General features: G+C 35.4%; 2 protein-coding genes across 8 annotated transcripts in view; one reads left to right on the top strand and one right to left on the bottom strand.

The window, feature by feature from the left end:
• The window catches only part of FAM227B (family with sequence similarity 227 member B), a 349,113-nt gene extending 338,212 nt beyond the window's left edge, over nucleotides 1–10,901 (bottom strand). For all 6 annotated transcript variants that reach the window (XR_012516264.1, XM_074393630.1, XM_074393631.1 and 3 more), the window contains exons 1-2: nucleotides 10,823–10,901; nucleotides 234–293 (exon numbers count right to left, since the gene is read on the bottom strand). Coding sequence is in view for 5 of the 6 variants with exons in the window: in XM_074393630.1 (XP_074249731.1) it covers nucleotides 234–293; nucleotides 10,823–10,831 (69 nt within the window). In the remaining variant the exon portion in view is untranslated. The remainder of the gene's footprint in view (nucleotides 1–233; nucleotides 294–10,822) is intronic.
• DTWD1 (DTW domain containing 1) lies at nucleotides 6,583–25,373 on the top strand. 2 transcript variants are annotated; one of them, XM_074393635.1, is made up of 6 exons: nucleotides 6,583–6,664; nucleotides 7,201–7,286; nucleotides 10,650–10,968; nucleotides 13,865–14,008; nucleotides 16,212–16,470; nucleotides 25,063–25,373. In XM_074393635.1, the coding sequence occupies exons 3-6, from the start codon at nucleotides 10,705–10,707 to the stop codon at nucleotides 25,308–25,310; spliced, it is 915 nt and encodes a 304-aa protein (XP_074249736.1). In that variant the 5' UTR covers nucleotides 6,583–6,664; nucleotides 7,201–7,286; nucleotides 10,650–10,704; the 3' UTR covers nucleotides 25,311–25,373. The 2 variants fall into 2 exon arrangements, with proteins under 2 accessions (XP_074249736.1, XP_003928915.1); XM_003928866.4 differs by lacking the exon at nucleotides 7,201–7,286 and having other exon boundaries at nucleotides 6,585–6,664.
• Nucleotides 25,374–27,870: the final 2,497 nt, after the last annotated feature.

Genomic DNA, 27,870 nt, shown 5'->3' with positions numbered 1-27,870 from the left:
ATTTGAGACTGATCTCCCATCTCCTAGGCTGTAGCACCCAATTAAAGCTTTCTTCCTTGGCAATACTCATCTCAGTGATTGGCTGTCTGTGCAGCAAACAAGAAGACCTAGACCAAACCCTTGGTGTTTCAGTAACAAAGCCAGCTCTACCTGGGAGCCTTGATTACCTGAAATTCCAACCAAGAGAAATATGACATTTATAAGTGAACATAAAGCTGTGGCAGCTTCCTTACCCTGGGTCCAGCTCTGCTGATCTTTTGACACTTTCGCTGGCCTGCCATGGTACAGTAAGTCTGCAGAAATGAAGAGAAATCAGCTGGGCCTTAGGCATCAGTGTGAGTTGGGGAACCAAACTGGAGTATGAGAGACACTGAAATGCAAAAATAAATGACTCAGCCAAACAATTCTTTTCCCCTCAACCCCAAACCTCACTTCTGACTTTCACCAAGTGATAATCAACTGGCTCTGTGTCTCCACTCAAATCTCATGTTGACCCCCCCCAAAAAAAAAGTTGCATACTGGCTAAACCAAAAAATAAATAAATCTGATGTTGAACTGTAATCCCCAGTGTTGGAGGTGTGGCCTGGTAGGAGGTGATTGGATCACGGGGATGCTTTCTAATGGTTTTGCAACATTCTCCTAGTGCTGTTTTGTGACAGACTTCTCACGAGATCTGATTGTTTAAAATTGTGTACCATCTCCCCCTTCACTCTTTTCCTCCTGCTCCAGCTATGGAGGATGTGTCTACTTCCCCTTCACCTTCCACCATGATTGTAAGTTTCCTGAGACCTCCCCAGCCATGCTTCCTATACAGCCTGTAGAACTGTGAGTCAACTAAACAGCTTTTCCTTATACATTACCCAGTCTCAGGTAGTTCTTTATAGCAATGTGAGAACAGACTAATATACCAAGAAAGCAGCAGTGGAAGTAAGGCTGGAAAATATATTTTCTGCTCATGAACCTGGAGGTTCTACTACGTCATATGACAAAGGGCATGCATACAACAAGAAATGGACCAGGGAAGGCTAGTAATGTAAGCTACTATAACGTTTATAAAAAAGACTGGGCTGGGAGTGGTGGCTTACAACTGTAATCCCAGCACTTCAGAAGCTGAGGCAGGTGGATCATTTGTGGTCAGGAGTTCAAGATCAGCCTGGCCAACATGGTGAAACCCCATCTCTAATAAAAATACAAAAATTATCCCAGCATGGTAACACACACCTGTAATTCCAGCTACTCAGGAGGCTTAGGAGAGAGAATCATTTGAGCCTAGGAGGTGGAAGTTGTGGTGAGCCAAGACTGTGCCTCTGCACTCCAGGCTGGGCAACAGAGTGAGACCCTGTCTCAAAAAAAAAAAATTTTTTTTTGGCCTGAATTTGTCTATCTTATAATGTGAAGATTTAGAATAAGGCTATTATGGTCTCAAAAAAAAATGAGTTGGGAAATGTCTCTGTTTTTTCTGTTATCTGAAAGAATTTAAAAATCTGAAAGATCAGTACTATTTATTCCTCTCTTCCTTAAATGTTTGGTGAACACTGCTAGTTATGTTCCCTGAACCTGAACCTGAAATTATGGTGGAGTTTTTAATTAAGGATACTGTTATAGACCTGATCATGCCCCCACCCCAAATTCATATAGTGAAGCCCTAACACTTTTAACAATATGTGACTTTATTTGGAGATGGAGCCTTTGAGGAGATAATTAAGGTTAAAAGAGGCTATAAGAGTGGGGCTGTAATCTGATTAGTGTCATTATAAGAATAGACACCAGAGAGCTTGCTTGCTCATGTTCTCTCTCTCTCTCTCTCCATATACACACAGATATAAAAACATCTAGACCTATGAAATAATAAATTTTGTGTTGTTTTAAGTCACTTTGCTTGTTTGCTGTTTGTTACAGCAGCAATAAGAAACTAATATGAGGAGAAAGTGATTTTTTTCCCAGTAATTTGCAGATGTGAAAAAATGCCACACACTTAATTCATGCTCTGTTTATATAAAAGAGGCTTTGTAAAGACATGGTAACAAGGCAGTAGTCTACAAGCCAGGAGGAGAGGATTCACTAGAAGCTAATACTGATGGCAGCTTGGTCTTAGATTTTTGGCCTTCAGAACTATGAGAAAATAAACTACTGTTGTTTAATTCATCCACTCTATGGTATTCTATTATAGCATTCTAGGTAGACTGATACAATCTATCAAAATTAATATAGGATTATCCAGCTATTCTATTACTTCTTATATTAATTTTGGTAAATTATTTTTCAAGAAAAATTAAAATGTCAAGTATTTTGATATAAATATTTATTCTTCATATCTTCTTATCTTTGTAATCTGTAGTGTCTGTGGTGATGTTTCATTTTTCATTTCTGAAATTTGTACTTGAGTTTTCTTTTTCTATCTTGGTCAGTCTATCTAAAGGCTTATCAATTTTATTAATCTTTGCAAATAACCACTTTTGGCCTTGTTGCTTTTCTTTAGTGCACATTTGTTTTTAATTTTATTGATTAATTCTTATTTTTATTGGTCTTTTTTCTTCTTTAAATGTTTGAGAAACTTCAAATGATAAACCTTGCTCCTCTATGAAGCTGACTGCTTGACAATTCCTGTTCAGTAACCATGAGCTTTTCATCACCATTATAATTCTTGTTTTTCAAAATGAATAGAAAGCTAAAGACTATTAGACATTTATGGAATAATTGTGAAATGAAAAATATAGAAACAAAAAAATAGAAACCCAAATGACTAGAAATAAAATCTAGGCATATATAGACAATGTGGAGAACAGAAGGAAACTTCAAAAAAGTCTTTAAGATTCTTAGAGAGCCACAATAAGATAATGCATCCCGGAAACCTAAACTGCATGTTATAAATGAATAGAGAATAAGAAAAAATGCAAAGTACAAATATAATGATATAAATTATTCAACAAAATTCTGGTGAAAAATAGTTGAAGAAATCTTCTAGAAACTAGAATTAAAATGTTAAAGTAAACAAGAATCAGAAAATAAAAAACAATAATTTAGAGGATTATGCCAGGAAAATGACTTTCAATCTGTAAATTTAAATACAGACAGGGCATGAATTAAGTGTGTGGTATTTTTCAGATTTGAAAGATACTAAAAAAAAAAATTTTTTTCTTCCTAATAGTTTCTGATTGCTGCTGTAACAAACAGCAAAGCAAGTGGCTTTAAAAAAAAACAAGTTTATTATTTCACAGGTCTAGAGGTCAGAAATCTGAAATGAGTCTGCAGGGCTATATTCTGTGTGTGTGTGTGTGTGTGTGTGTGTGTGTGTGTGTGAGAGAGAGAGAGAGAGAGAGAGAGAGAGAGTTTTGTTTCTGTCGCCCAGATTAGTAAATTTATTTGTGTAACAGAAAAACCCAAAATATCAATGGTTTAATACACGTTTTTTTCTTCCAAAAGATCTTTTTGTGAGAAAAGGGGCTTCTAGAAGTCACCTGCTATCCTTTGCTCGGAGCTCCTCCCTCTAACTTCAAAGCCAGCAGTGCAGAATCTTCTCCCCTCTCTGACATCTTGTCTCCCTCTTATAAGGACTCTAATGATGTCCAGCCACCCAGATAATATTTAGCATAATTTTCCTGACGTCCTTAATCACATACGCAGTTCCTTTTGCCATATAAGGTAAAATATCAGTCGATTCTGGAGATAAGGCTATGTACATCTTTGGGGAAAGTTATTCTGTCTACCACACTCCCATTTACCTTTTTTTAGGAAGGTACTAGAGAATGTAGTTCATTTTTAAAAAGGAATTAAGCGAAGAAAAAAGAAACAAGTGATCTAACACACAGGAGAGCAGTGATATATTGGAGAAACCAGCAATCCTGAATAAACTAAAGGTGGTAATGCTCTAGGAGGAATATCTGTAAGGAAAACGAAATCTACTAGATTAACTGATATATTTTGCTGTGATGCTTTAGCAGTTTGCCAAAATATTTCAGGACAGATTAATAATAAATACATTAAAAATGGCAGTTATTAAGAGAAAGGAAAGTACACGATTGGATTAAAAGTTAATGTGATTTTAGTATACTATGTGGCTTAGGGTGGAATGACATTTACCTAGACAGTAGTGATAACACTAAACGTTGATTTAACCAAAACCTATGATATCACTATACGGAGAGGTGAAGGGACAAGAAGAGTATATGAGGTAGAAAGGGAATGTTCACACACTTGGAGGTGGTGTTGTTAATAAAGACCTATGTCACTGTCTTTCATAGGAGAAAGTCAACAGGTAATGTCTGAAATTGGAAAATCAAGAAACTGCAAAGTCAGTATATTTAGAAATAGGGAGTAACAGAAGAAATATTTAAAATACTTGAATTTTCCTTTGGTGAGAAGAATTGAGAATAGAGTGGAAGGGTTAGGGACTACAGGGTTTGCCTTAACCTAGAACGTGGCAAACTGTTAGTGCTCACCAATATGTGTATATTTCTCTACATTTCCCAGACTCCCTTACAGTTTAAGTGGTGGCCTTGGGACTAAATTCTGACCAATAGAATGTGGCCAAATTGATATATCATTTTTAGGGTTTGACGTCTATAATTTCTTGGGTGATATTTGCCATACTTTCTTTCTTGTCACATAAGCTATGGACCTCAGGTCCTAGAAGGCCGAAGAACCATTCAAAATAAAAACATGTGGCCTTGAATTTAATATTTCATCTGACTAGAAATAGCCACAATGGCTTTTCTGTGAGAAAAAAAAACATGTGTATTAAACCATAGATATTTTGAGGTTTTCTATAATAGAAGTAAATTAACTATGCTGGTTTTAAAACATGGACAAGAATTATTTGCCAATCCTTTTAGAAGAGGGATCTGTCTCCTTTCCTAAAACGGAAGAGGACTTGTGACTCACTTGTAAGCAAAAGAAAGTGAGGGAAGTAGCACCATGTTACTTTTTGAGGCAAGGTCAGAAAAGGACAGGCAATTTTTGCCTTGTTCTTTGCAAAACTCCCTTTGGAGCTCTGAGTCTAAGGTAAGAAGTCTGATTACCTTGCTGCCATACCTTGAGGAAGCCCTAGACAAATGAAGAGTTATAGAAGCTCTGCTAGCATGCCTACCCACTCTAGTCTTCCTAATTGAATTACCAAAAAAATAAAGTGATGACTGTGACCTACTGACAATACCACCTATGAGCATAAAAAAATGTTTGTTTCAAGTCACCATATTTTGGAGTAATTTATTCCATGGCAAATGCTCATTTCCAAACCAATGCTCTATCTAACAAGTAGTATCATTTGCTTTTTAATCTGTATAATTTAACTACTTTGATGAAACTTAAGAGTTAAGCTAAAAAGGAAAATGATTGTAAATTATTTATTCCTGACTTAGAGACTTTGCTCTTCTACTTTCCTTACCCAGAAAATTCACCTTTCTCCCTAAAACACTGGCTTTCAAACTTTTTATAGTTTGAAATACACTAAGATAAAACAAAAAAGCCCTCGTGCACACATACATGCTATATAATTGAAACCTCCATAAAGCAGTACTTTACTAAATAGTATTAAATTTACTCACATGCACTGATATTTTCAATCTATATTGTTTCTTTTTTTAAGTGCTTACAAATGGATCAAGATCCACTAATGGGTCCCACATAATCCCCTTTACAGTTGAAAAACAGTGTCCTAAAGCTAAATCATTTTTCAAGGCCTTACCGAATTCCAAAAAAGAAGCCTTTCATGACCACTCCATTCTGAGCTTTCTTGAAATTCCTAATTTATGAAATTGCATTTTAATCTCGGTAGTAAGAATATTGCATTTTCTGTACTATCCATGGTTTACTTGTATCATGAACACTTCTAGGGCATTCTAATATCCTATATCTGCTACTTGATAAATTCAGAATACTCAATAAACATTGCTCAACATTTGACCGTTGTGTTTCAAAATCTTAGCTGTTAGAGTGCACTTCAATTTGGGCATTCTTTGGGAAGAGGCATGGAAAAGTGGTCTAGTAACTTATCCACATTATCATACTTAACTTTAGACTGGAAAAGCATACAAAGTACTCTTAACTCTATATGCGTATTTTTACGCAAACCAAATCCTAAAGATACAAATGATTTTTCTAATAGCTTTCATTACCATACAGCGCACGAAATAATGATACTGATATAGCCACGGAAGCCTAACAGAACCATATTCGTATCACTAAAATATCTTTGAGATGGGTAAAACGCAAACTTTTCTCTGGGAACAACATTTCTTCACAACTCACTGCAACTATGCCTTCAGAGTATGTTTCGAGAACCGCGTCCCAATTATGTTGTCCCAGCAAGGATCAGGAGGAAACTGGCTGGAAGGCTGCGAGGCGTGAGCCAGGTCCCAGACGAACTCGGCCCTGCCCCCCGCCGGAGCCTCTCAGAGGCGGTACGACCAGGCCGCTGCCTGTGAGGGTGAGGCAGAACTTCCCGTTTAACCCCGCCCTGCTGTCGTTCCCGCTCGTGGCTTCAGCCGCGCGAACGGCGGCGTGTCGGCCCCGGCCCTAGCAACACCACTGGTAACGGCCTGGCTCCTCCCTCTGGTGTTACCCGAAAAGCGCTCCGTCCGGTCCGTGCGCGATCACGGCCCGGCGCGCGCCTTGGGCTCGGGTGGAGCTGAAGACGCGTGGAGCTGCTCGACTCGCGGGTGTGCAGGTCTGAGTACCACTCTGATTCCTGGTGCAGGTCTCTGCGCGTGGAGCGTGGTCTGGCTCCAGAGTTGCGGCAGCGGGAAGCGGACATTCCTCGTCAGGACCCTAGCGGAGATCACGCTGGGTGTCGCCTGTGACGGGGATCCTCGGTCCCTGCGCGGGCTCTTGTTTTTTGTTAGGATGTTGGGGGCCCTTTGGGAAAAAGGTTTCCAAATTTTTCTGCAAAAACCAGTTATTTTTTCCTACCAGTGATTTCGGAGCATTCCGCCCCAACGAAAGTTTGTCCTGGCCGAGTCAGTTCCCTAGGAACCCCATTCTCTATATTTTTATTTTTATTTTTATTTTTTTTAGTATTTGGAGTGGTTTGTGGGGGTTATCACGAAAGGGGAAGAGTAGTACAGACGTAGAATTAGCGATGCCATGCAGTATATTTGAAATACTGAGGTTGTGGTTACATAATAAGCAAAAGAGCCTGTTTCTTACATCTAAAATATTTATTGGGAATGTAGGACAAATAACGAAGTATATTAACATTTTCAGGCGCCAGGTCCACAAAGTTGGATGGTAAAATCAGTACTTCAGATCGCAGCATTTAAGGACTAACCCAATGCACCATGAAAACGAAGGCAAGACCGTCTGCTACCATATAATGGGTGGTGTGGGAGGGGCCATTAATCCTATATTTTAAAAGGGTACTACCTTGAATTGTGAAAAATGAATGTTGGACCTGGAGGTCCTATGTGACCAGGTTCTTAAAAATACTCTAGCAAGAAAATTTGAAGTGGTTTTTATCTAGTACTGAATTGGTCCACAATATAGGATAGGGGAGTCTATATATATAATGTTCCATTGGGAAGGAGGTGATTCAGCTTACAATAATGAAAGAGATAGAAGATTTTTCTGTTATTATTTTGGAAAAAAAAAGAAATTGCCAGCCTGCCACCTGTGCTAGGCTGCAGATGGCCCATAAAGGTAGTTTGTGAGAAAGTTCAGTAGCAAGATGCTTACTGGATGTGTTTTGCAGAGTGGATTTAATTTAGTTAACAAGTGTTTATCGAATTCCTCCTGTTGCATAAGAATCTTGAATATGTGAGATCAGGAAAGGATCTTCTCTTACAGAGTTGAATGCTAGAGGGGCCAGCTTCACCAAAGTACCTCTAAAATAAGTGGATTTTTCCATGTCAAATATGTGTAATCAATAATAAGTATTCAAAGATAAAGAGGTTTAAGACCTTGCCATGGCCCATCTATGAGTTAATAAGGAACTGAATTAGAGTCCTGACTTTGAGAGTGAAGATAGAGGATTACGTACAAGGTAGAATTGATGCAAACTTGGTGAGTATAATTAATTTGGGGTGGAAATTGGGTAGAAGGAGGAATAAAAAAATTAATGTATTTTCAGCCCTAAGTTCCTGGAAGATGGACACACCATCAAGGTGTTAAAATTGTTAGTTCCATAGGAATAGTCTTTATGTTTTCTAAGTCTTTTTAGCTCCCATGACTCAAATTGTATTTCCTTGCACATATTTGACGTTAACAGGTATGTTTTAAAGATTTTAAATGGCCACATTTGTAACATACGATTTACTCATAGTTGAGGCAGGCTGTTGGCTAGGTTAGGACAGATGTCTTGATCATGTAGTTTCAGAGACCTTTGGAGGGAGCTGTCCATGATTTACAATTGCTGGCCTCTTCTATGTGGTCACCACAGCCATAAGTGAGAGTATGTAGGGTGAACTAGAAGATGGAGACATTAACATTTCTCTTTTACTGTCTTACAGGTATCTGTGGTGTTTGATTTTTGTAGAGGAAGGTTATTTATATAAGGCTTCACTAAAACCCATTTAGTTATTTGGATAGGAGGTCCGTGAACTACAAAATGGTATTTCTGAGGTATCTCTAAGACGAATGCACTTTGAGGGCCAGAGAATAACTCCAAAAACTCACCAATAGTTTTCTGCTAAATGTCAAGCAACCACAGTAACTGTCATGACATCACAGGAACTGCATTTTTCAGTCCCACTATGTCTAGGTTTTTGAGTGACACATGCAGTTCCACTAAATAGCTACTGGAATACCCAGGGAAATAAATCAGGTTGAGTTAGTCCAATCAACTTTCTTTTTTTAGGATGAATCCCATCATTTGAGTAACTCAGGATTATGAAAGCCTCAAAATGTTTCTCTGTAAGAACCACAAGCAACACCAGAACAAACCCAAAGAGGGTTTAGGTGAAACTTAGCTTCATATGTGCAGCAAAGAGATGTCAATAGAGCATTTGCAACTCTGATTTCTGAAGACTATTAGGATCTCTTCCCAAACTTTCTTTTTCTTCTCTGTTTTAGAGATGGGATCTCACTTTGTTGTCCAGGCTGTTCTTAAACTCCTGTGCTCAAGTGATCCTCCCACCTTGATCTCCCAAATGCTGGTATTATAGGCATGAGCCACCATGCCTGCCTCTTCCCAAACTTGGAACTTCTTTACCTCATTTATAGTTAGACTCTAGGAAAGTTCCAAACCTCCTGAAATTGTGTGCAAAATATTGTGTCTGTATATGCATTTTCTAGGGATGAGGTTTAAGATTTTAATGTGATTCCTAAAAGGATCTGAGACTCAAAAAAAGATGGCATCTTAATTTATTGCACTTTTAGTCATTGAGGGCATGTTAACAAAGATTGAAGCCATTTTTAGGCAGGTGATTTAGAGTGGTGGTCAGAAGTAGGTAAGATTTTCTATTTGTGAGGCAGGAAGAAGGGATTGGACCATTGTTCTTAAATACTGCTTTCTTACCCAAAATGTAAATCTGTGCCTAATCAGTACACAGCAAAAATATTTACTATATTTTGGTTTTCCCCCTTGGGTACATTTGGCAAATACCTTTTTCTACTATAACTGGTATCTTTGCATCTTTTTATTTGGGTCTCAAGCTCACTAGGACTTACAGTCTTTTAAAAAAAAAATTCATTTGATGAGTAATTAAATTAGGGGCATTAACTTCTTGTCAACAAATTACGTTGTACTTTGTGTTTCTCTGGACTTTTTGTTCACTTTCTATTTGGGAGACCACAAAGTGTTTCCTATTGAAGTCACAGCATTTCTCTTGTCACTGTTACTACTTAAAGTGGCTGGAGCTTCATAGTAAACCACAATGCCAGAAGGCTTTATAATAAGAGAATTATTTTACAGCTGTGGAATGCATATCGAATCAATAGGGCCCCACTGTTGTTTCTCTGTTGAAAGATATCTTCCTTAGAGGGTATGCAGATAACAATTTTGGCAGCCATCACCCTTCTTTGAAGGAAGTATTAAGTGGGAAAGTTACTTTACTATTCTTCTCTAGTACTAAAGAATATGAATGATGTATGTTTTTAAAAAGCATAAATTCTTAGAGTAAGTGGACATTAATATTACTCTGTAAATTTTTAAAATTTATAAGATAATATATTTCACCTTATGGGATATTTTATAAATTATAATTAGTAATAGTTGCCTTTTATTTTTTAGTGGGCATTTAGTTGTATGTGTATATGCAAACACGTACACACAAACATAAGCAGTGCGTGTTTTAAGTTGGAGAGTGCTATATCTTTAAGAATATATCCAACTAAATTTTGCTGATTCCACTGGAACCTTCTGTTTTTCATTAATGTCAATTCAAAGTCACAGCCAAAAGGGTTAAATATATCCTTGTCTGATACTAAGATGAAACCATTGTGTTACTAATATCTGGAAAACAAAATTGCCATCTCTGGAATGAAAAAGGGTCCTCGAAAAGTGGATTGTCAACACCTAAAGTTTATATTTTAAATAGCTTTGAGTTTATTGCTTTTAATCTTATGTTTTAAAGTATGTCAATTTAGTGGTTTAAAACATGTATTAGTAAGTACTAAAACAGCACACAACTGTGACTTAAATTGAATAATTTTCATTGTACAGACTGAGTAAAATGTTTTCTGTTTTTATTTTGTCTCCTCTCGACACTTTTTTACAGGGCACCTATGATATGTGTTTTAGAAATAGCTGTTAAACTTTGGTTTGAATGAAGAATGTCTCTCAATCCACCTATATTTCTCAAACGAAGTGAAGAAAATAATTCAAAATTTGTGGAAACAAAACAGTCACAAACTACTTCCATAGCTTCAGAAGATCCCCTTAAAAACTTACGTTTAGCATCTCAAGAAGTTCTTCAAAAAGCTCAGCAAAGTGGGAGATCAAAATGTCTCAAATGTGGTGGTTCCAGAATGTTCTACTGCTATACATGTTATGTCCCAGTTGAAAATGTACCTATTGAACAGATTCCAGTTGTGAAGGTTAGTAAGAAATTTAATTGTTTGAAAGTAAGAAAATAGGTTTTTAAAAGACATCATACATACCTACTCTAATATAATTGATAAAGGAAGCGTATTTATGGAAAATTTAGTCCTACAGAGTACTAAACCTCTTTGTTTTTCTTGTCTCTGGGTCTGAAATGGTGTTTTTAATGAAACCCATTAATTTTTCATTAATAATTATAATTTCTTTACAACATAGGAAAAAATGTGTGATATAAACATATGAATACTAAAAAAAAAAGTTTATAGAAACCCTGAAGGAGCTCCAAAACTCAGGTCTTTGTACTGCTCCTTGAGAAAATACTATTCTAGTAGAACTAGAGTCAATTTTTACCTAGACTTTTATGACTTAGTCTTTTCCTATACGTGGGGATTGAGCAGATTTCATTGACCAAAAGGAAAATAAAATTTAAAAACTAAGACTTATTCCCTGGGCTATGTTATCATAGAGTGATTTTAAGCCCAATTTAAAAGTTACTCAAATTGATTGCTAACATCCCAAACTTTAGGAATAAATCAGTTAATGTATAAAATTTGACTACTGTTTATTAAGACTTTAGAGAGAGTAAACTCTACACATGGGCTCATTAGAACTTGCCAGTTAAATAAATAAATAAATAAGTTGTAGCTATATTTTTAAATATTTGTTGTGATGATTTTAAAGTTCATTTAAATTTGAAGTAAGAAAAGTACTTTGACTGTCATATTTTATTTGAATTTCAATTTAGCCTATATCATCTTGACCAGTCCATGGTGTCCTCAGCATCTAAAATCATACATAATAAGCTAATGGAAAGTTTGTTAGCCAAGAATAAGGAAGTGTGGAATTTAATATAAGCTTCACAGTTTGCTCAGAAAAACTAAGAACTTGAGAGTAATAAATATTTTCAAGTTTCTCATTATCTTACAGGAATGTTACATTTTGAAGTATGGTTTTTCAAGTATATATAGAATTATTCTATCTTATAATTCTCTCATTATTTTGACTGTAGCAGTGGATTCAAGAATTTAATATATGTTAAAACTTATTAGATTGTACATTTTAAATATGTATAGTTTAAAACATAAGAAAAATAGTTTTGTCCTCCAGGGTAAAAGTGTGCCCAGGGTAAATTCCTAGAATCCTATTTATTTAGTGTGGAATGGGAACTTGAAGATTGTGGGAACTACCAAATAAAACAAAAGGTCATTTAAAAGCTGAAGTCAAGAACACATCTCCAGAGGGTTTCTTATATATAGTAGGGGAGATGACTTGGCATTTTTTTCATAATCATGGCTGAATGCAGTACTTACATAAGCATTATAATGAGAGCTAAACCAAAAAATGCCAAAGCAAAATAAGAAAAATGTAATTAAGAAATCCAAGAGAATATTATTTTTGTACAGAGACATGTTAATCTGTAACAAATAATGAAACTTTAAGGGAAATACTTAAGCAACAGGGGTCCCAATCCCCAGACCACAGACCAGTACCAGTCCTAAGGAACCAGGCTGCACAAGAGGTGAGCTGCCAGAGAGCAAGTGAAGCCTCCATCTGTATTTACAGCCACTCCCCATGATTTACATTACCACCTGAGCTCTGCCTCCTGTCAGATCAGCAGCAGCATTAGATTATCATTGGAGCATGAACCCTGTTGTGAACTGCATATTCATGGCACCTAGATTGCACGCTGTTTATGAGAATCTAATGCCTGATGATCTGTCAGCGTCTCCCATCATCCCCAGATGGGACCATCTAGTTGCAAGAAAACAAGCTCATAATGTAATGCTGATTTTACATTATGGTGAGTTGTATAATTATTTCATTATACATATTATAATGTAAGAATAATAGAAATAAAGTATACAGTAAGTGTAATGTCCTTGAATCCTACCAAAACCCTCTTCTCCAACCCCGGTCTATGGAAAAATTGTCTTCCATGAAACCAGTCCTTCTTCCCAGAAAGAATGGGGACTACTTTTTAGGCAAGATGATTTTAAAGAGAGTTTTGTGATATAAAGATTACACCTCTCAGACTTATTGTTACTATTTTTTTAATTGATAATTATTTAATTTGTGCTGTTGAAAATGTGATGCCGAAAATCATGATGTTTACTACAAAGGATAACAGTTTTGACCTGAAAGTATGTATAAGGAACAGAATTTCAACTTGAATTTTAGATCTGAAGCTTTTTGCTCAAACTTACATTTCCTTTTAAAATAGTGTAAGAGGCCAGGTGCGGTGGCTCACTTGTAATCTCAGCACTTTGGGAGGCCGAGGCAGGTGGATCACTTCAGGTCAAGAGTTGAAGACCAGCCTGGCCAACATGGTGAAAAACCATCTCTACGAAAAAAATATAACAATTAGCTGGGCATGGTGGTGGGCGCCTGTAATTCCAGCTACGTGGGAGGCTGAGGTAGAATTGCTTAACCAGGAGACAGAAGTTGTAGTGAGCTGAGATTGCACCACTGCACTCTAGCCTGGGTGGCAGAGTGAGACTCCCATCTCAAAATAAATAAATACAAATAAAATTAAGTAGGCAAACCTAGAGTTTATAGGAATTATAAAAATGTCTGTGGCACACATACTGAAATGCAATAACTTAAATGAAAATGACACTGGAGCTTTGCTGTAAGAGAAGATTCTGTGTTAAATGAGTTGAAAATAATGGTCCTAATACATGATTAACAATTCCAAGGAAGAAATTTGGGTTTGCTTTGTTAACAATCACCATTCTTAATATTCTGGTAGAAAAGTATAACTTTTAAACCATATGCATATGTATAGGAATTTATTGTGAGCTACCTATTTAGCTTTAGAGACCCTTTTTATCAATGTAAAAATTAGAATGTTTACATTTGTTTTTTTATTTGTCCTTTTTTTTTTACCTTTAGCTTCCATTGAAGATTGACATCATTAAACATCCAAATGAAACAGATGGCAAAAGTACTGCTATACATGCAAAACTCTTAGCACCTGAATTTGTAAACATTTACACATATCCTTGTATTCCAGAATATGAAGAAAAGGACCATGAAGTAGGCAACTTATTTTTTGTAACTCTTCACATTGGATATCAAAATGAATTTTAATCTCCATTGCCTTTCTGAACTTACTCCAACATAATTTAATATTTTTCTTCATAAGCTAGCATTATGCTCAGGTAGCATTAGATAATATACCATATATTTCATTGATATCTTCAAAGGTCACATGATTCTAGACTGCTATGCTTTTTGAGTCTCTCTGCATTTTGTAGCTTTTCTGCCTTATGTCTTTAGGTTTTTACTCTTTGCCAATATTAAAGTGCCTGCTTTTACTTTTTCTTGTCTCCTCCTGTGTCTGCTACACATAGATGATCTAATTTGATGCAAACTGGGAAACCAGATTAGAAATGTTGTTGGAATTTCTCTAAAAGAAGAAAACTGAGTTAGGATGTTCAGGAATCCTCCTAAATTAAGAGCTTTAGTGCATAGCCTTATAATATTTCTTTTGGCTGCTTAGAGGCCTTCCTTGCTCATTTTTAGATTCTTAATTGGTTTTCACTTAGTTGCAGTTGTCACATTGGTGAGATATTAAGGGTCTTCTTGCTGAAAAGCAATTTTGCAATATGTCTCAAAAAATTAGGCCTTGATTACTGAAAGAAGCATGTAAAAACCTTTTGGTCTCTTGGAGGCCATTTGTTGGTGTGGCTGATCTAGAAACAAAATTAAAAATTCATTCATTCACTCATTCCAGGAAAAACTTGGTAAATTTTTACTTTCCTATTTATCTCTCTATATATGTATTTTTTTTGGTTGAGTTTATATAGAAAATTATATTTGTAAGTAATATTTAAGTTTTGGATCTAGGAAAATGTTTTCTTCTCTGGTCAGCTACAGTCCATTTATGTTGATTAGATAGAATGCAGTGCTAGGTTCTGTAAGGAGATGTGATATGCTAAAAATCTAAGAAAATTCAGAAGCCCTGGACTTTGCTAACTGATTATAGGGGGAAATATAGACATGTATTATGAATATTTTTAAACTTTTACAACTTTGAAATTTATAAAATTCAAGTTTTTTGCTTTTTGACAGAGTCTTGCTCTCTTGTTCCCAAGTTGGAGTGCAGTGGCACAATCATAGCTTGCTTCAGCTTTAAACTTCTGGGTCCAAGCAGTCCACCTACCCCAGCTTCTGGAGTAGCTGAGGCCACAGGCATATGCCACTACTCCCACCTAAGATTTTTATTTTTTGTAGAGACTGGTCTCACTATGTTGTCCAGGCTGGTCTCGAACTCCTGGGGCTCAAGTGAACCTTCCACCTTGGCCTCCCAAAGTGCTGGGATTACAGGCATGACCCACTGTGCCTGCCCAAGATTTTTTGCTTTTTAATTTTATTTTATTATGATTTTGTTTTTATCTTTTTATTTTAAAAATTTATATGCTCATTGAAGAAAATTTGGGAAATAGAGAAACACATGGGGATAAAATTCCCTTGATTCTACCAACATTTATTCACTTAACAAATATTTACTTGGTGTGTACTTAGTGCCAAGAGCTGTTCAGACATTGGAGGCTCTAACAATATCAATCTCAATAAAAATGTGCTGAAAGAAAAGAGGTATCATAATTCATAAAATTTTTCCTGGAAGGTTAGATTTTTTTTCATTTTAATTTTTCACTGTAATAAATATACTTCGATATTGTGCATGTGTGTGTTTAGGATTATTTTATTATGTTCCCATAATGAAATCATTCAGCAAAAGGGTATGAATATTTTAAGACACTTGTTTTAAATTGTCAAATTGCTTTGATGAAGACTTATGCTATTTAATCCTGACCTCAAACCACCATTTCTTCACCAGCATTCACTGTCATTTGTTTTATCTTTGCTTATGATATAGGTGAAAATGGCACTTAATCACTGAAGAGTTTCAGTGGTTGTTTTACAAAGTATCATGTACTTTGCTTTTTATCTTATTGAAAAATTATATAATTTAGTCTTCTTATTTCAAGTATGATTAACTTGACCTCTGTCAGTCAGTGAATAATGTATTTTGAACTTTTAATTAGTATATTAAGATTATAAATTACTAGGAGAGAGCTAGAACTTTACCATACATATTAAAGAAGCATATGCAATAGAACCAACCTACTGCTTGTTTCTCAAAAATTCAACGTTTTTCTTAAAATTTTAAGCACAATTTCTGTATTTCGAAGATCATAATACCACACTGCTAACCCAGTTTTCTTTGTTTTAGGTTGCTCTTGTTTTTCCTGGACCTCAGTCTATCTCAATAAAAGATATTTCTTTTCATCTGCAAAAAAGGATTCAAAATAATGTTAGAGGCAAAAATGATGACCCTGACAAGCCATCTTTTAAACGCAAAAGAGCTGAAGAACATGAGTTCTGTGATTTGAATGACAGCAAGTGCAAAGGCACAACACTGAAAAAAATTATATTTATAGACAGCACCTGGAACCAAACAAACAAAATAATCACTGATGAGCGACTTCAAGGTAAAAAAAAAAAAATGTTTTTTGGACTGCTCTTCCCTCAGACTTATTTTGAAAAACTAACAGACAATATGAAAGAAGAGTTGGATTTAATACCTATACATTTTGCCACACTTGCTTTATTTCTCTTTCTCTTTATTACATATGTGAGTATGTATTTATATATTCTATATTTTTTTGTTTTTTGCCTGACAGTTTTTGTTTAGTTTTTTTTGAGACAGAGTCTTGCTCTGTCACCCAGGCTGGAGTGTAGTGGTCCAATTGGTTCACTGCAACCTCTGCCTCCTGGGTATAGGCAATTCTCCTGCCTCAGCCTCGCTAGCAGCTGGGATTACAGGCACATACCACCATGACCGACTTAGGTTTTTTGTATTTTTAGTAGAGACAGGGTCTCATCATATTGGCCATGGTGGTCTCAAACTCCTGACCTGAGGTGATCTGCCCTCCTCGGCCTCCCAAAGTCCTGGGATTATAGGCATAGGCCTTGGTGCCTGGCCTGCCTTACAGTTTTTAAAAATAACTTTATTAAGGAATAATTAATATATAATAAACTACACATATTTAGAGAGTATAAAAGTTTTCTCGTATGTGTACAGCCATGAGACCATCACTACAAGTAAGAAAATGAACCTATCCATCCCCTGCCAAAGTTTCCATCTGTCCTTTTATGATCTTTCACATCCAGCTTTCCTCACAGCACTCTCCAACCCCATCTCTAATCTATCAATTGTCTATATCTAATCATTATAGATTAGATGCATTTTCTGGAATATTACATAAGTTGAATCATACAGTGTGTATTCTTTTCCTTTTTTCAGTTTGACTTTCTCACACAAAATAAATCACTTGACACTTATTCTTCTTGTAATGTGTATCAATAGGTCATACATTTATTTCCAACTAGTGTTTTGTTGTATGGGTATGCTACCATTAGTGTTACCTGTTTATCTGTTGATGGACGTTTGTACTGGTTGTTCCTCATTTTCTGCTGTTTCAAATAAAGTTGCTGTGCTACTTGTGCTAAAAAAAAAAAAAAAAAAAAAAAGTATGTTCTCCTGTATAATAAATAGTACCATTATTACGAAGAAAATTGATGAAAATTTCATCATATTATCTAATATACTGTCCATACTCAAATTTCCCTAACTGACCCCAAAATACTTCTTGTAGCTTCCCCCCTATAGCATTTAAACTTATCACAGTTTATTTGGTTATTATGTATATTTAGTCTCTTTTATTTAGAGCAGTCTTGTTTTTGTTTTTCATGACTTAAACTTTTGTGAAGAGTACAGGTCAATTGTCTGAATGTTTCATTGTGATTAGTTTCAGTCTAAATATGTTGGCTAGGACACTTACAGGTAAGGATAAATCCAGGGTTGTCTATGTCTAGTTTATATCTATTGTTTTGGTATAATTATTAATAGCATATCATTGCACTCTCAGAAGTGAACCTTTTAGCTGATAAATTGTATGGTTAACCAATTCATAGGTGAATTCATACTTTATTGTTGCATCAAATTAGGAGGCATATAATGCAAGTTGTTCTATTATTTGTGATAATTTTCATTACTTGATTAAAGTGGTGATTGCCAGATCTCTCTTTTGTTAAGGTTTATTTTTTCTCTTTGTAAGTAGTAGGAATCTATGGGTTATGTTTCAGACTATGGACTGTTTCCCAAAAACCTTTCAACAAGTAGTTTTAGTACTCATTGATGATCCCTGCGTAAATTGAATAATTACATTGAGAATTGAAAAATGGTGAAATTTTAATTACATGATTTCTTCTACATTTGTTAGCCAGTATTCTTATGTAAAGAAGATCTTTTCCTTTTCCCCCTGTTCTTTATTTCTCTCTCTCCCACCTCTTTTTGAGATCACTATGAACTTACGGATTTTTTTCTCAAATTCATGATATTATAATCTATTATAGCATATTGATGCTCATCTTTTTGATACAATCTTTTTGATGCTCGAGTTCTCTCAAATTTTGCCAGTGGAAACCCTTCAAGTACTTCACGGCATGGCCTCATTTGTCCTTTTGGTACAACAGACAAGTTTATTTGTACTTTTTTTCTGCCTCAGACCTAGAATCAATTGTTTTTCTAAGAAGCTATAGTTGCTTTTAATAGGAAATGGTATTAGAAACTAAGATCTGGTAAATTCATTACTATTGGGATGTCATTCCTTCAGTGGATAGACCCAAGAAAAATATATAGTTATGCATCATGAGTTCACACAGATAGTTCTAATTCATATTTAACATTATAAGGATTTTTATTTATTTTAGAGTGAAAAGCTTGGTTCCTAATAACAGTCGTTTAAAAGAGTTACTTTACTTGCTCATGTATGATTAGAAGGCAAGAAAGCTGGCCGGGCACGATGGCTCAAGCCTGTAATCCCAGCACTTTGGGAGGCCGAGGCGGGCGGATCACGAGGTCAAGAGATCAAGACCATCCTGGTCAACAAAGTGAAACCCCGTCTCTACTAAAAATACAAAAAGTTAGCTGGGCATGGTGGTGCGTGCCTGTAATCCCAGCTACTCAGGAGGCTGAGACAGGAGAATTGCCTGAACCCAGGAGGTGGAGGTTGCAGTGAGCCGAGATCGCGCCATTGCACTCCAGCCTGGGTAACAAGAGCGAAACTCCGTCTCAAAAAAAAAAAAAAAAAAAAAAAAGGCAAGAAAGCTATTCAGTTGATATTAGGCAATTGCCAAAACAGTTATAAATTGGGAGAGCGTCTCTCAGGCTAGTGTTAAAAATGTGCATTATCTAGAAAGAACATTTTGACACTTTTTGGAGTCTGGTGTTCATTAATATCAAGCAGAAGTGAGTGACAACACTAGATTTAACTAGCTTAATTTATATAGGTTATGCATCTGACATCTTCATACATGTTAGTAAGGTTGCTTTGACAGTCGAATTGTGTGTTCTTTGTGTTGTATGTGTGTGGGAGAGAGGGAAGGGCAGGTACTATGGAGTATAAGATCTGAAAGAAATTTTGTTGCCAGTGTTTAATAGAAAGACAAACTCCTGAGCCCTAAGGCTGTGCTCTTTGAAAGAGAAAGGGAACACTGCCTGCCACATTCCCATGGATGTTTACAGCAGCAGGTTACTCACCAGTTTGAAAATAATTCTGAGCGGTTTTTCTTTATTGTTACCTTATATGGTAATTGAAAAGATCAAATTAAAAAAAAATATGTAAAAACCCTTGACATAACTATAAAAGGAATTATGTGGTATTATTCAAAATCTCGTTTCAGAGTGTTCACATTTGGCTTGCCTAAAATCAGATGTGTACAAAAGATTTTTTGTTATTCCTTCCCAAGTCACATGGGAAGTATCATATGTTTTAGTTCTATGCCAGATCAAAAATTTTTAAAGGGGCTTCTTAATCCTTAAAATTATAAAAGAAACAGATTTCTAGAGAGCAGTTTTCTGTATGACCTACTTCAACCGCTGTCCTTTGTAGCTCCTTGTTGCACCACAGGAAATAATTAGGGCTCTACACTTATTTATAACCTCTGTATATGTAAAATACTAATTTCTGAATAAACCAAGTTACTTCCATAAGAAACAGTCCATGTTTGTTATAAATTGTTGGCTTTAGGCTTTAAAACTTTTTGTCATTTCATGGGATTAAGCTGAACAAACTAAGTTAAACCTCAACTAAACCCTCAGGTATATTGGAAATTATCTTTCCATTATCTTACTGTGAATGCTGAGGTTAAGATTCCCCTTAACAATGTAAAACCGGACTGTTTTGTTTTATCTGTGCCACTTTAAAGATGAATCCATGGTATTACTCTGGATACTAGCCATTCCTTAGGATCTTAAGGTCACATTTTATTCCTGGATGCTTTATGTCCCCACCTCCACCTGAGCCCTCGTCTTCTGTTCCCTACTATATTCCCAACTTCTACTCTTTGTTTTATCCACCTATCCCTAATACCTGACCCTTTGTCTTCTCTATCTCTCATCCTTGGAGGGACATGTAGCCCTGTGGTCATAGTTCTGATTGCATCATCAGGGCATCCCCCCCTGCCCAGGTATTATGGCCCAAATTAACATTGGTAGAACATACAGAACTATTTACAGAGAAATAGTTCTGTATGTTCTACCAATGTCAGAATAAAGCACTTGAAGGTAGAGTGCCTAATTTAATCATAAAAGGTAAACCTAAACCTAGCAGTGAAGAATTATGTAACATTCTTGAAGATTTACCATAGGAAGCCTTGGCAGAATGTAGAGGGAGACATTGTTTCTTTTTGTTGGGCTGGAGTCCAAATTATTTAAACATCATTATACTGTAATTCGTTTTAAAAATTAACCAGCCCTTTCCCTTCATTTTCACTATATATTGATACAGCTTTTAAAGTGATAACTTTGTTCACATTATAAGCATTGCCTAAATTACACTCACTGTGTCAGTGAGTACTGTGTCATATACTACCTTATTCAATCGTCACATCAAATGTATGAGGTAAAGGATGTCATCCTAATTTTGCAATTGAAGAAATTGAGGCAGCACTTTTGGAAGGAAAAGCAATTTGTAATTATCTACTTTAAGTTTCTCCTGCTAAAATATTTTACTAGTTTGGAACCAGGTGTAATGGCTTATTCCTGTAATCCCAGCACTTCAGGAGATGAAGGCGGGATTATCACTTGAATGCAGAAGTTCTAGACCAGCCTAGACAACATAGCAAGACCTACATCTCAACAAAAAAAATTAGCCCGGGGTGGTAGTGTGCACCTGTAGTCTCAGGTACTGGTGAGACTGAGGCAGGAGAATTGCTTGAGCCCAGGTGTTCAAGGATGCAGTGAGCTATGATCATGCCACTACACTCCAGCCTGGGTAAGAGAACAAAATCCCACCTCAAAAAAAAGTTCGTATTTTTACTATAATTTTATTATAAAGTTACTAATTGTTAGAAATACTAGGATATAAAAAATCTTTTCACATTCAAGAAACTGAAATATTTAATGTGTTATAGAATGCATACATATATGAGGCTGGTAGAAAAGACTGGAGAAATTCAAATTATAAATGTCTTATTTTATTCAGCATATCTGGGAATTTGTTCTTTTATCCATAGGTGCTGTGGCATCATTAAAGAATTTTAAGCTTGTCGTTGATATGATTAGATTGAGTTTTAAGTCTAATGGAAAGAATTGGGCTGGGATGTGACTTCCAGCTCTAATTCTTTCACTAAATAAGCAAAGAGGTCTTGTTTGTTTGTTTTTAACTGTTTTATATTTTTAAATTGTGACACATATGAAAGAATTTACACACATGCACTCACACACATACGTAACATTGTTATAAAACATATATAATGAAGTATTAAGAACTCATACATCAAGATAGTATTTCTAACTTCCTTTTATTCATGATCTCCCTTGTGCCATTCTTCTTCTTCCCCTGAGAGTTATTTTCCTGAATTACGCTTTTTTAAATTATAGTATTACATATATCTGTTTTTATAAACTATATATCATTTAGTTTTGCTTTATTTTGACCTGTATGTTGTTTTCTTGGGCCTTGCTTTCTAAAGTCATATTTTTTTTCTCAGATTTATCTATATTGTCATATCACTGTAGCTATATTTTATTCAATTTCACTGCTGAATAATATCTGTGAGTGTACTACAATTTATCTAGTTTCCTGCTAATGAAACACTTTGGTTATTTCTAGTTTTTGCTATTACAAATAATGCTACTACTCACATTCTTGTGCAAGTATAAGCTCCTCTAGGAAACATACCTAGGAGTCACATTGCTGAGTTGTTGAGTATGAGAAAATTCACTTTTACAAGATAATGCCAAATTGTTTTTCAAAGTTTATATACAAAGGAATATTTCCATCATTAGTGTATGAGCTCCAGCGATCCATAATCTCTCCTACCTTGGTATTATCAAATGTCTGATTTTTGCCAATCTAGTATGTATAAAATGGTGTCTCAATGTCATCTTCATTTACTTTTCTCTAATTACTAATTGGATTGAGAATTACATTATTTGTTTATTTGGCCATATACATGTCCTATTCATGCCCATTTTTTTAGTGTTTTATCTTAATTGATTTGTAGAAATTCTTTATATATTCTAGAATATAGCTAATATTGTAAAATACCTTCTTGCAGTTTGTGGTTCATCTTTTTAATCTCTTTCTTTTGAGGAAAAAAATTCTTAATGTGGAATTTATCAATATGTCTTTATCTTGTTTGAGTATTTCTCTTCTCCAAGATACTGTATGGCTAAAAATTTACTTTAGAGTTTTTGTATTTTCTATGTAAGTAATGTCAATTGCATTTATTTTCATTTCTTATGCATCTAATTAATTTGTTGTTCTTTATTACTATGTTAAATAAGACCTGTAATGCAGTATTTAATTGAAGCCCTGTAGAGGTCATCCTTCTCATGTTTCAATCTGATAATCTATGTCTTTTAAATAGCAACTTTAGTCTATTTACATTTGCTGTGAGTATTGATATAATTGGATCTACTTTCTACCATCTTAATTTTTTATTTCTGTTTGTCCTTTTTTTATAATTTTTGTTTCTTTTGATTGAGATTTTTTTCTTATTCCATTTTTATTCCTATTTCAGTTCTTTTAGAGAATTGCACAAGTCACCTAAAAAGTTCAAATCCAAACAATGTTTAATGTCTCCTTTTTTACATTATATGGACTTCATATGCTGAAGCTTCATTCAGCCTCTTCCTGGTACACATTCTTAATACCATTATTTCTGTTCTGTTCTTTATTGTCAGTCTACAAATTAGATATTAGTATTGTTTTTGTTTTATACAGGCAACAGTTATCTGGATTTGCATAGATGTTTACCATTTTCTTTACTCAGTGTGTTATCCAGTACATCCTTTAGGAATTCCTTTAATTTGATCTCTTGTTGGCATACGTTCAGTTTTCATATGTTTATTAAAGTCTATCACTTTTTTCTTGATATGTTGTTCTGCTGGGTTCATGATTTTAGGTTGCCAGTTTTATTTTTTGTTGTTTTTGTTTTTTCTTTTTGACACTTGAAAGATATTATTCTAGTGTCTTCAATATACTGTTGTGGCCAATGGGAAGTCTTTGGTCATTCTAATTACCTTTTCTTTGTATATGATCCATCCCTTCTCCATGGCTTCTTTTAAAAATCTTCTCTTTATCTTTGGTGTTTTGCAGTTACATAAGTATGTAATAGATATAGGCACTGATTTTTTTGTATTTATACTGCTTGAGACACATTATGTTTTATGTATTTGTGGCTTTGCATAGTTGAAAACAGTTTCTGGAAAAGTCATAGGCATTATCTATTTAACTGCCCTCTCTCTCTTTCATTCTCTTTGTTCTCTCTTCCTCAAACTCCTATTAGTTATTTAATCCTCCATATCTCTTAATATCTTTGCATTTCTTTTATTATTTATTTCTTCTCCATTTCTGGGGTAGCTTTTGAGAAAAAGTGAGATGTGACAGTGGGAAATCATTAATGACTTAGAAGTTCCAGTTGATCATTAGGCCAATTTGGATGCTACCCTCTCTCTTTTATTTCTCAGTTTAAAATAAAATTCGCAAAAACAAACAAAAAGGGGGCAAACAAATATAGTATGAGTCCAATTACTGGCCAACGGAGCTAAAAGCATTCTGGATTTGTATGATGACAGCTGAGTTATAACAGATGAGAGTACTGTTCTGTGATGGCATTAATTATTCCCCTTTTAAATGTGCAAGAGCAAGGCATTCTGCCTGTGATATTGAGGCTCTGCAGCATACATGTAACAGAGCTAAAACAGACAAAAGACACTATAGCTTTAGGATACTCTGTTCATAAAGATAGCCTGAAAGTGATAATCAAGAAGTAAACTTTAACCAGTATTAAGGACCATTAAGCTGCCTATCTCTCTCAGTTAATGATATTTTAAAGGTCAGTTTAGGCTAGGTATTATAGCTCACACCTATAATCCCAACACTTTGAGAGGCCAAGGCAGGAGTATCATTTGAGCCCAGGATTTTGAGACCAGCTTGGGCAACATAGCAAGACACTATCTTTAAAGAAAATAAAAATACAGAATCTTAGCTGGATATGGTGGTGTGCAGGTGTAGTCCGAGCTACTTAGGAGGCTGGGACAGGAGGATTGCTTGAGTCCAGAAGTTTGAGGTAACCCTGAGCTGTGATCACACTGCTGCGATCTAGCCTGGGTGACAGAGCAAGACTCCGTCTCTAAACAAACAAAAATATTAGTTTGTCAAGGAAATGGAACCCTTCTGAAAATTGGTGAATGAAGTCCTGTCAGAGATTCAGATTTTTAAAGATGCTGGTACATAGAAGATTAGAAGACATGAATATCTTAAACGTTAACTACTTTTAATTCATTGCTCTAAGACTCAGTGTTAACTGTCATGTATAAGATTTTATTCTTTGTTTTATGTTGCTTCTGTATATACCTTAAGGCATTTAATATCTTGTTTCAAGCTGGTTTTGAAGGAAGTTATCTGTAGTCTTTAAAAAAATTGTTAGAATAATTAAGAGAAATCATTATTATTGTACCAGGCCTGTGGTTAAGAAGAAATATTTATATTTTTTCTTTTTTTTGACAGGGTTATTACAAGTTGAGTTGAAAACAAGAAAAACTTGCTTTTGGCGCCATCAAAAAGGAAAGCCAGATACTTTCCTTTCTACAATTGAAGCCATTTACTACTTTCTGGTAGACTACCATACTGATATATTAAAAGAGAAATACAGAGGGCAATATGACAATCTTTTATTTTTCTATTCTTTTATGTACCAGTTGATAAAGAATGCCAAATGCTCTGGAGATAAGGAGACAGGAAAACTTATACATTAGTTTTTAACAAGCCACTTATGTCCTTTTATTTTGCTAACATCAATAAACTTATATTTCTGCTTTGTCTTTTCTTAAGAAATTATTATATATAATGCCTGTAAGACCATTTGAAAAAATTTGAGACTCTCATATATTACTTTATATTTCTTAAAAGGAAGGAAATTGTATCTAGGGACATTTTTCAGAGGTACTGTTGATTGAAAAAGTTATTTCAGAAGTTATTTGCTCAGTGAAACCTCAGTTTCATTACTATATTTTAATGTAGCATGTTTTGTCTCTGTTAGATATAACATATTCAATTAGATCTAATTAGCTCTTTATTTCAACATCTTTATGTCTTTTCACCTGTACTCATGACCACCTTTAGAGGTAAATGGGGTTACAGTCTACTGGCTGAAAAATAGGTCATAAGTGATTTTTCTTGAGGTTAGTAGCAAACATAGGCAGAACTAGAATTAGAGTTCCAATATCTAGGGCTGTTTCTTTTAAGTCCTAAGGTTGTTAAAAGCAGAGACTCTGGAGCTAGATTACCTGAATTTAAATCTCAGCCTTTCTACTTATCAGCCATGTCAGTTTCTTCCATTTGTACAAAGCAGGCAATACTGAGCAGCTGCCTTATAGGATTAACTGGGAATTAACTGAGTTAATATCGAAGGGGCTTTCAGCAGTACCTGAAATATAATAAGTGTTATATATATGTTTGCTCTTTCTATTTTATTTGGAATTGTGAACTAATAATTGAAGCCTGGCTGCTAGAGGCCATCTCTGCTGCCAGGTGAAAAGAGCCTGCCTTAGAATGAAGTAGCAATGGAAAGCAGAGTGGAGAAAGAAAAAGAGAGACTGAGTCCTGTTGACATCATTTACTCACTTAGACCTAGCTGCTTGTGAATAGAGCCCTACTGTGCTGAGTAGCTTCTGTCTTCTCTTTTCTGTTCTGCTCTCTGCTCTGTGAGGTAGGTTCCCTTACTCTCTTGCTTTTGGTTGGGTTCAACAAAATGGGAAGTATCAGTGGGAGATTAGATGTAGAGGAAAATGAAATGATGTACTTTATTTCCCTGGCTCCTTTCCTGCCCTTTCATAATCAGTTGGCTTATCAGGAATCCTATCCCTTCTGTTCCCAAGCAGTTATCCCAGTTACCTCACTAGGTTTAGTTCCTGCTCCCTCACTTTACCCCTTTTCACTTAGGGCTGGTAATAGCTTACAGTTGTTAATAGCCCCAGGGTACTTCCCAACCACTTGTTGCTTTCCCTAAACTCTGCTCGGACATTTGTAAATACTGCACTTGTTTTATGATACTCTTCGCAAATGTTCCCATTTGAAGTTGCCTTCTATTTCATTTTGGTACTCTGATAAATTCACCTGTTTGGCTGAAATAATAGCACATTTCCTGAAGTATATATAGTGGGACACATCATGCTTTATTGGGGAAAATAGTTCTTAGTGAAATTAGTTTGCTGTACATTAGTTTGTTTCCCTCCTATGGATTCAGAAGGCAAACCATATTAAAGGTTCTGGAAAGTCCTGAAATAAACATTTTGAACTTTATTTAAGCTGATAGATCTTAAACTTGCTTGGATGTGTAGCACCTATTAACATTCCGTGGAAATAGGACATTTGGAATATTGTAATTAAGAGCAATTCCTATTAATATACATGTGGCAACTGAGAATTAAAGAGGTAAGTAAATTTTTGATAGATCATAATCCTAGTTAGTAGCAGAGCCTATTCTAGAATCTGGAACTTCTGATTTGGTTTGGTTCAGTTAAAGTCACCATTATATTATGCTATTCATAAAAAGGACTGTGGATTATATAAGGTTTGAACATTATTAGTCTTATAGTCTTAGCCAAATAAATTAACTGGCTTGCTTATTCAGCAGTTATTTTACAAGAATAGAATTAAAATAGTTTTTTAGTTGTTATTGTTTTTTATGTTTAGAACTTGGCCCTGGGAATAGAGGAAGGCTTGAATTGATTTAAGCAGGGCCAAAGTTGGATTTCTCTGGGCCATATTTGGACTTCCCTGAGCCAAAATCTATTGCATTTAACTGGCCTTACAAACCAACTAAATGTAACAGTTCAGAGGGAAAAGAAAAAAAAAAGTGAGAGAGAATAATTCTATCACTCATTTGCCCCCATCTTTCAGTTGGCACAAGAAAGATGACACACGTAGTTCATAAGAGCCTAATTTATGGCTAAGGCTAGATAAAATCTCAGGTTCTTTTCAAAAGAAGATAATAATGCCTCTTAGAACAATGAACTAACTATACTTGTCTTGTTTTTCTTTGGTGTGATAGATTTAATAATGGCCCTAATTCTTTATTCTTCCCTGTAATCATGGTCATTTTTCAGGTTCCTTTGAATTACTCCCCACACTGTGATTCTGGGTCATAGGCATCCAGAAATTTAGCGCATTTTTACTTACTCTTTGTTTCTGCTGTTGACATAGAATATGCTTGGCTGAGTTAGCCTGCTGGAGGATGAGACATCCATGGAGCAGAACAAGGTTTCCCTGGTCACCCTCACTGAATCCTGTCTAGATTGGCTAATGGCCAGCCAA

The sequence above is a fragment of the Saimiri boliviensis genome, chromosome 2 (assembly GCF_048565385.1).
Source record: "Saimiri boliviensis isolate mSaiBol1 chromosome 2, mSaiBol1.pri, whole genome shotgun sequence".
Taxonomy (NCBI): domain Eukaryota; kingdom Metazoa; phylum Chordata; class Mammalia; order Primates; family Cebidae; genus Saimiri; species Saimiri boliviensis.
This window is presented reverse-complemented; position numbering and strand designations above follow the sequence as displayed.

Coding starts and splice junctions, on each gene's coding strand:
- DTWD1 (XM_074393635.1), top strand. CDS start 10,705: ATGTCTCTCAATCCACCTATATTTCTCAAACGAAGTGAAGAAAATAAT. Junction 14,009..16,211: donor ATGAAGAAAAGGACCATGAA/GTAGGCAACTTA, acceptor TCTTTGTTTTAG/GTTGCTCTTGTTTTTCCTGG. Junction 16,471..25,062: donor CACTGATGAGCGACTTCAAG/GTAAAAAAAAAA, acceptor TTTTTTTGACAG/GGTTATTACAAGTTGAGTTG.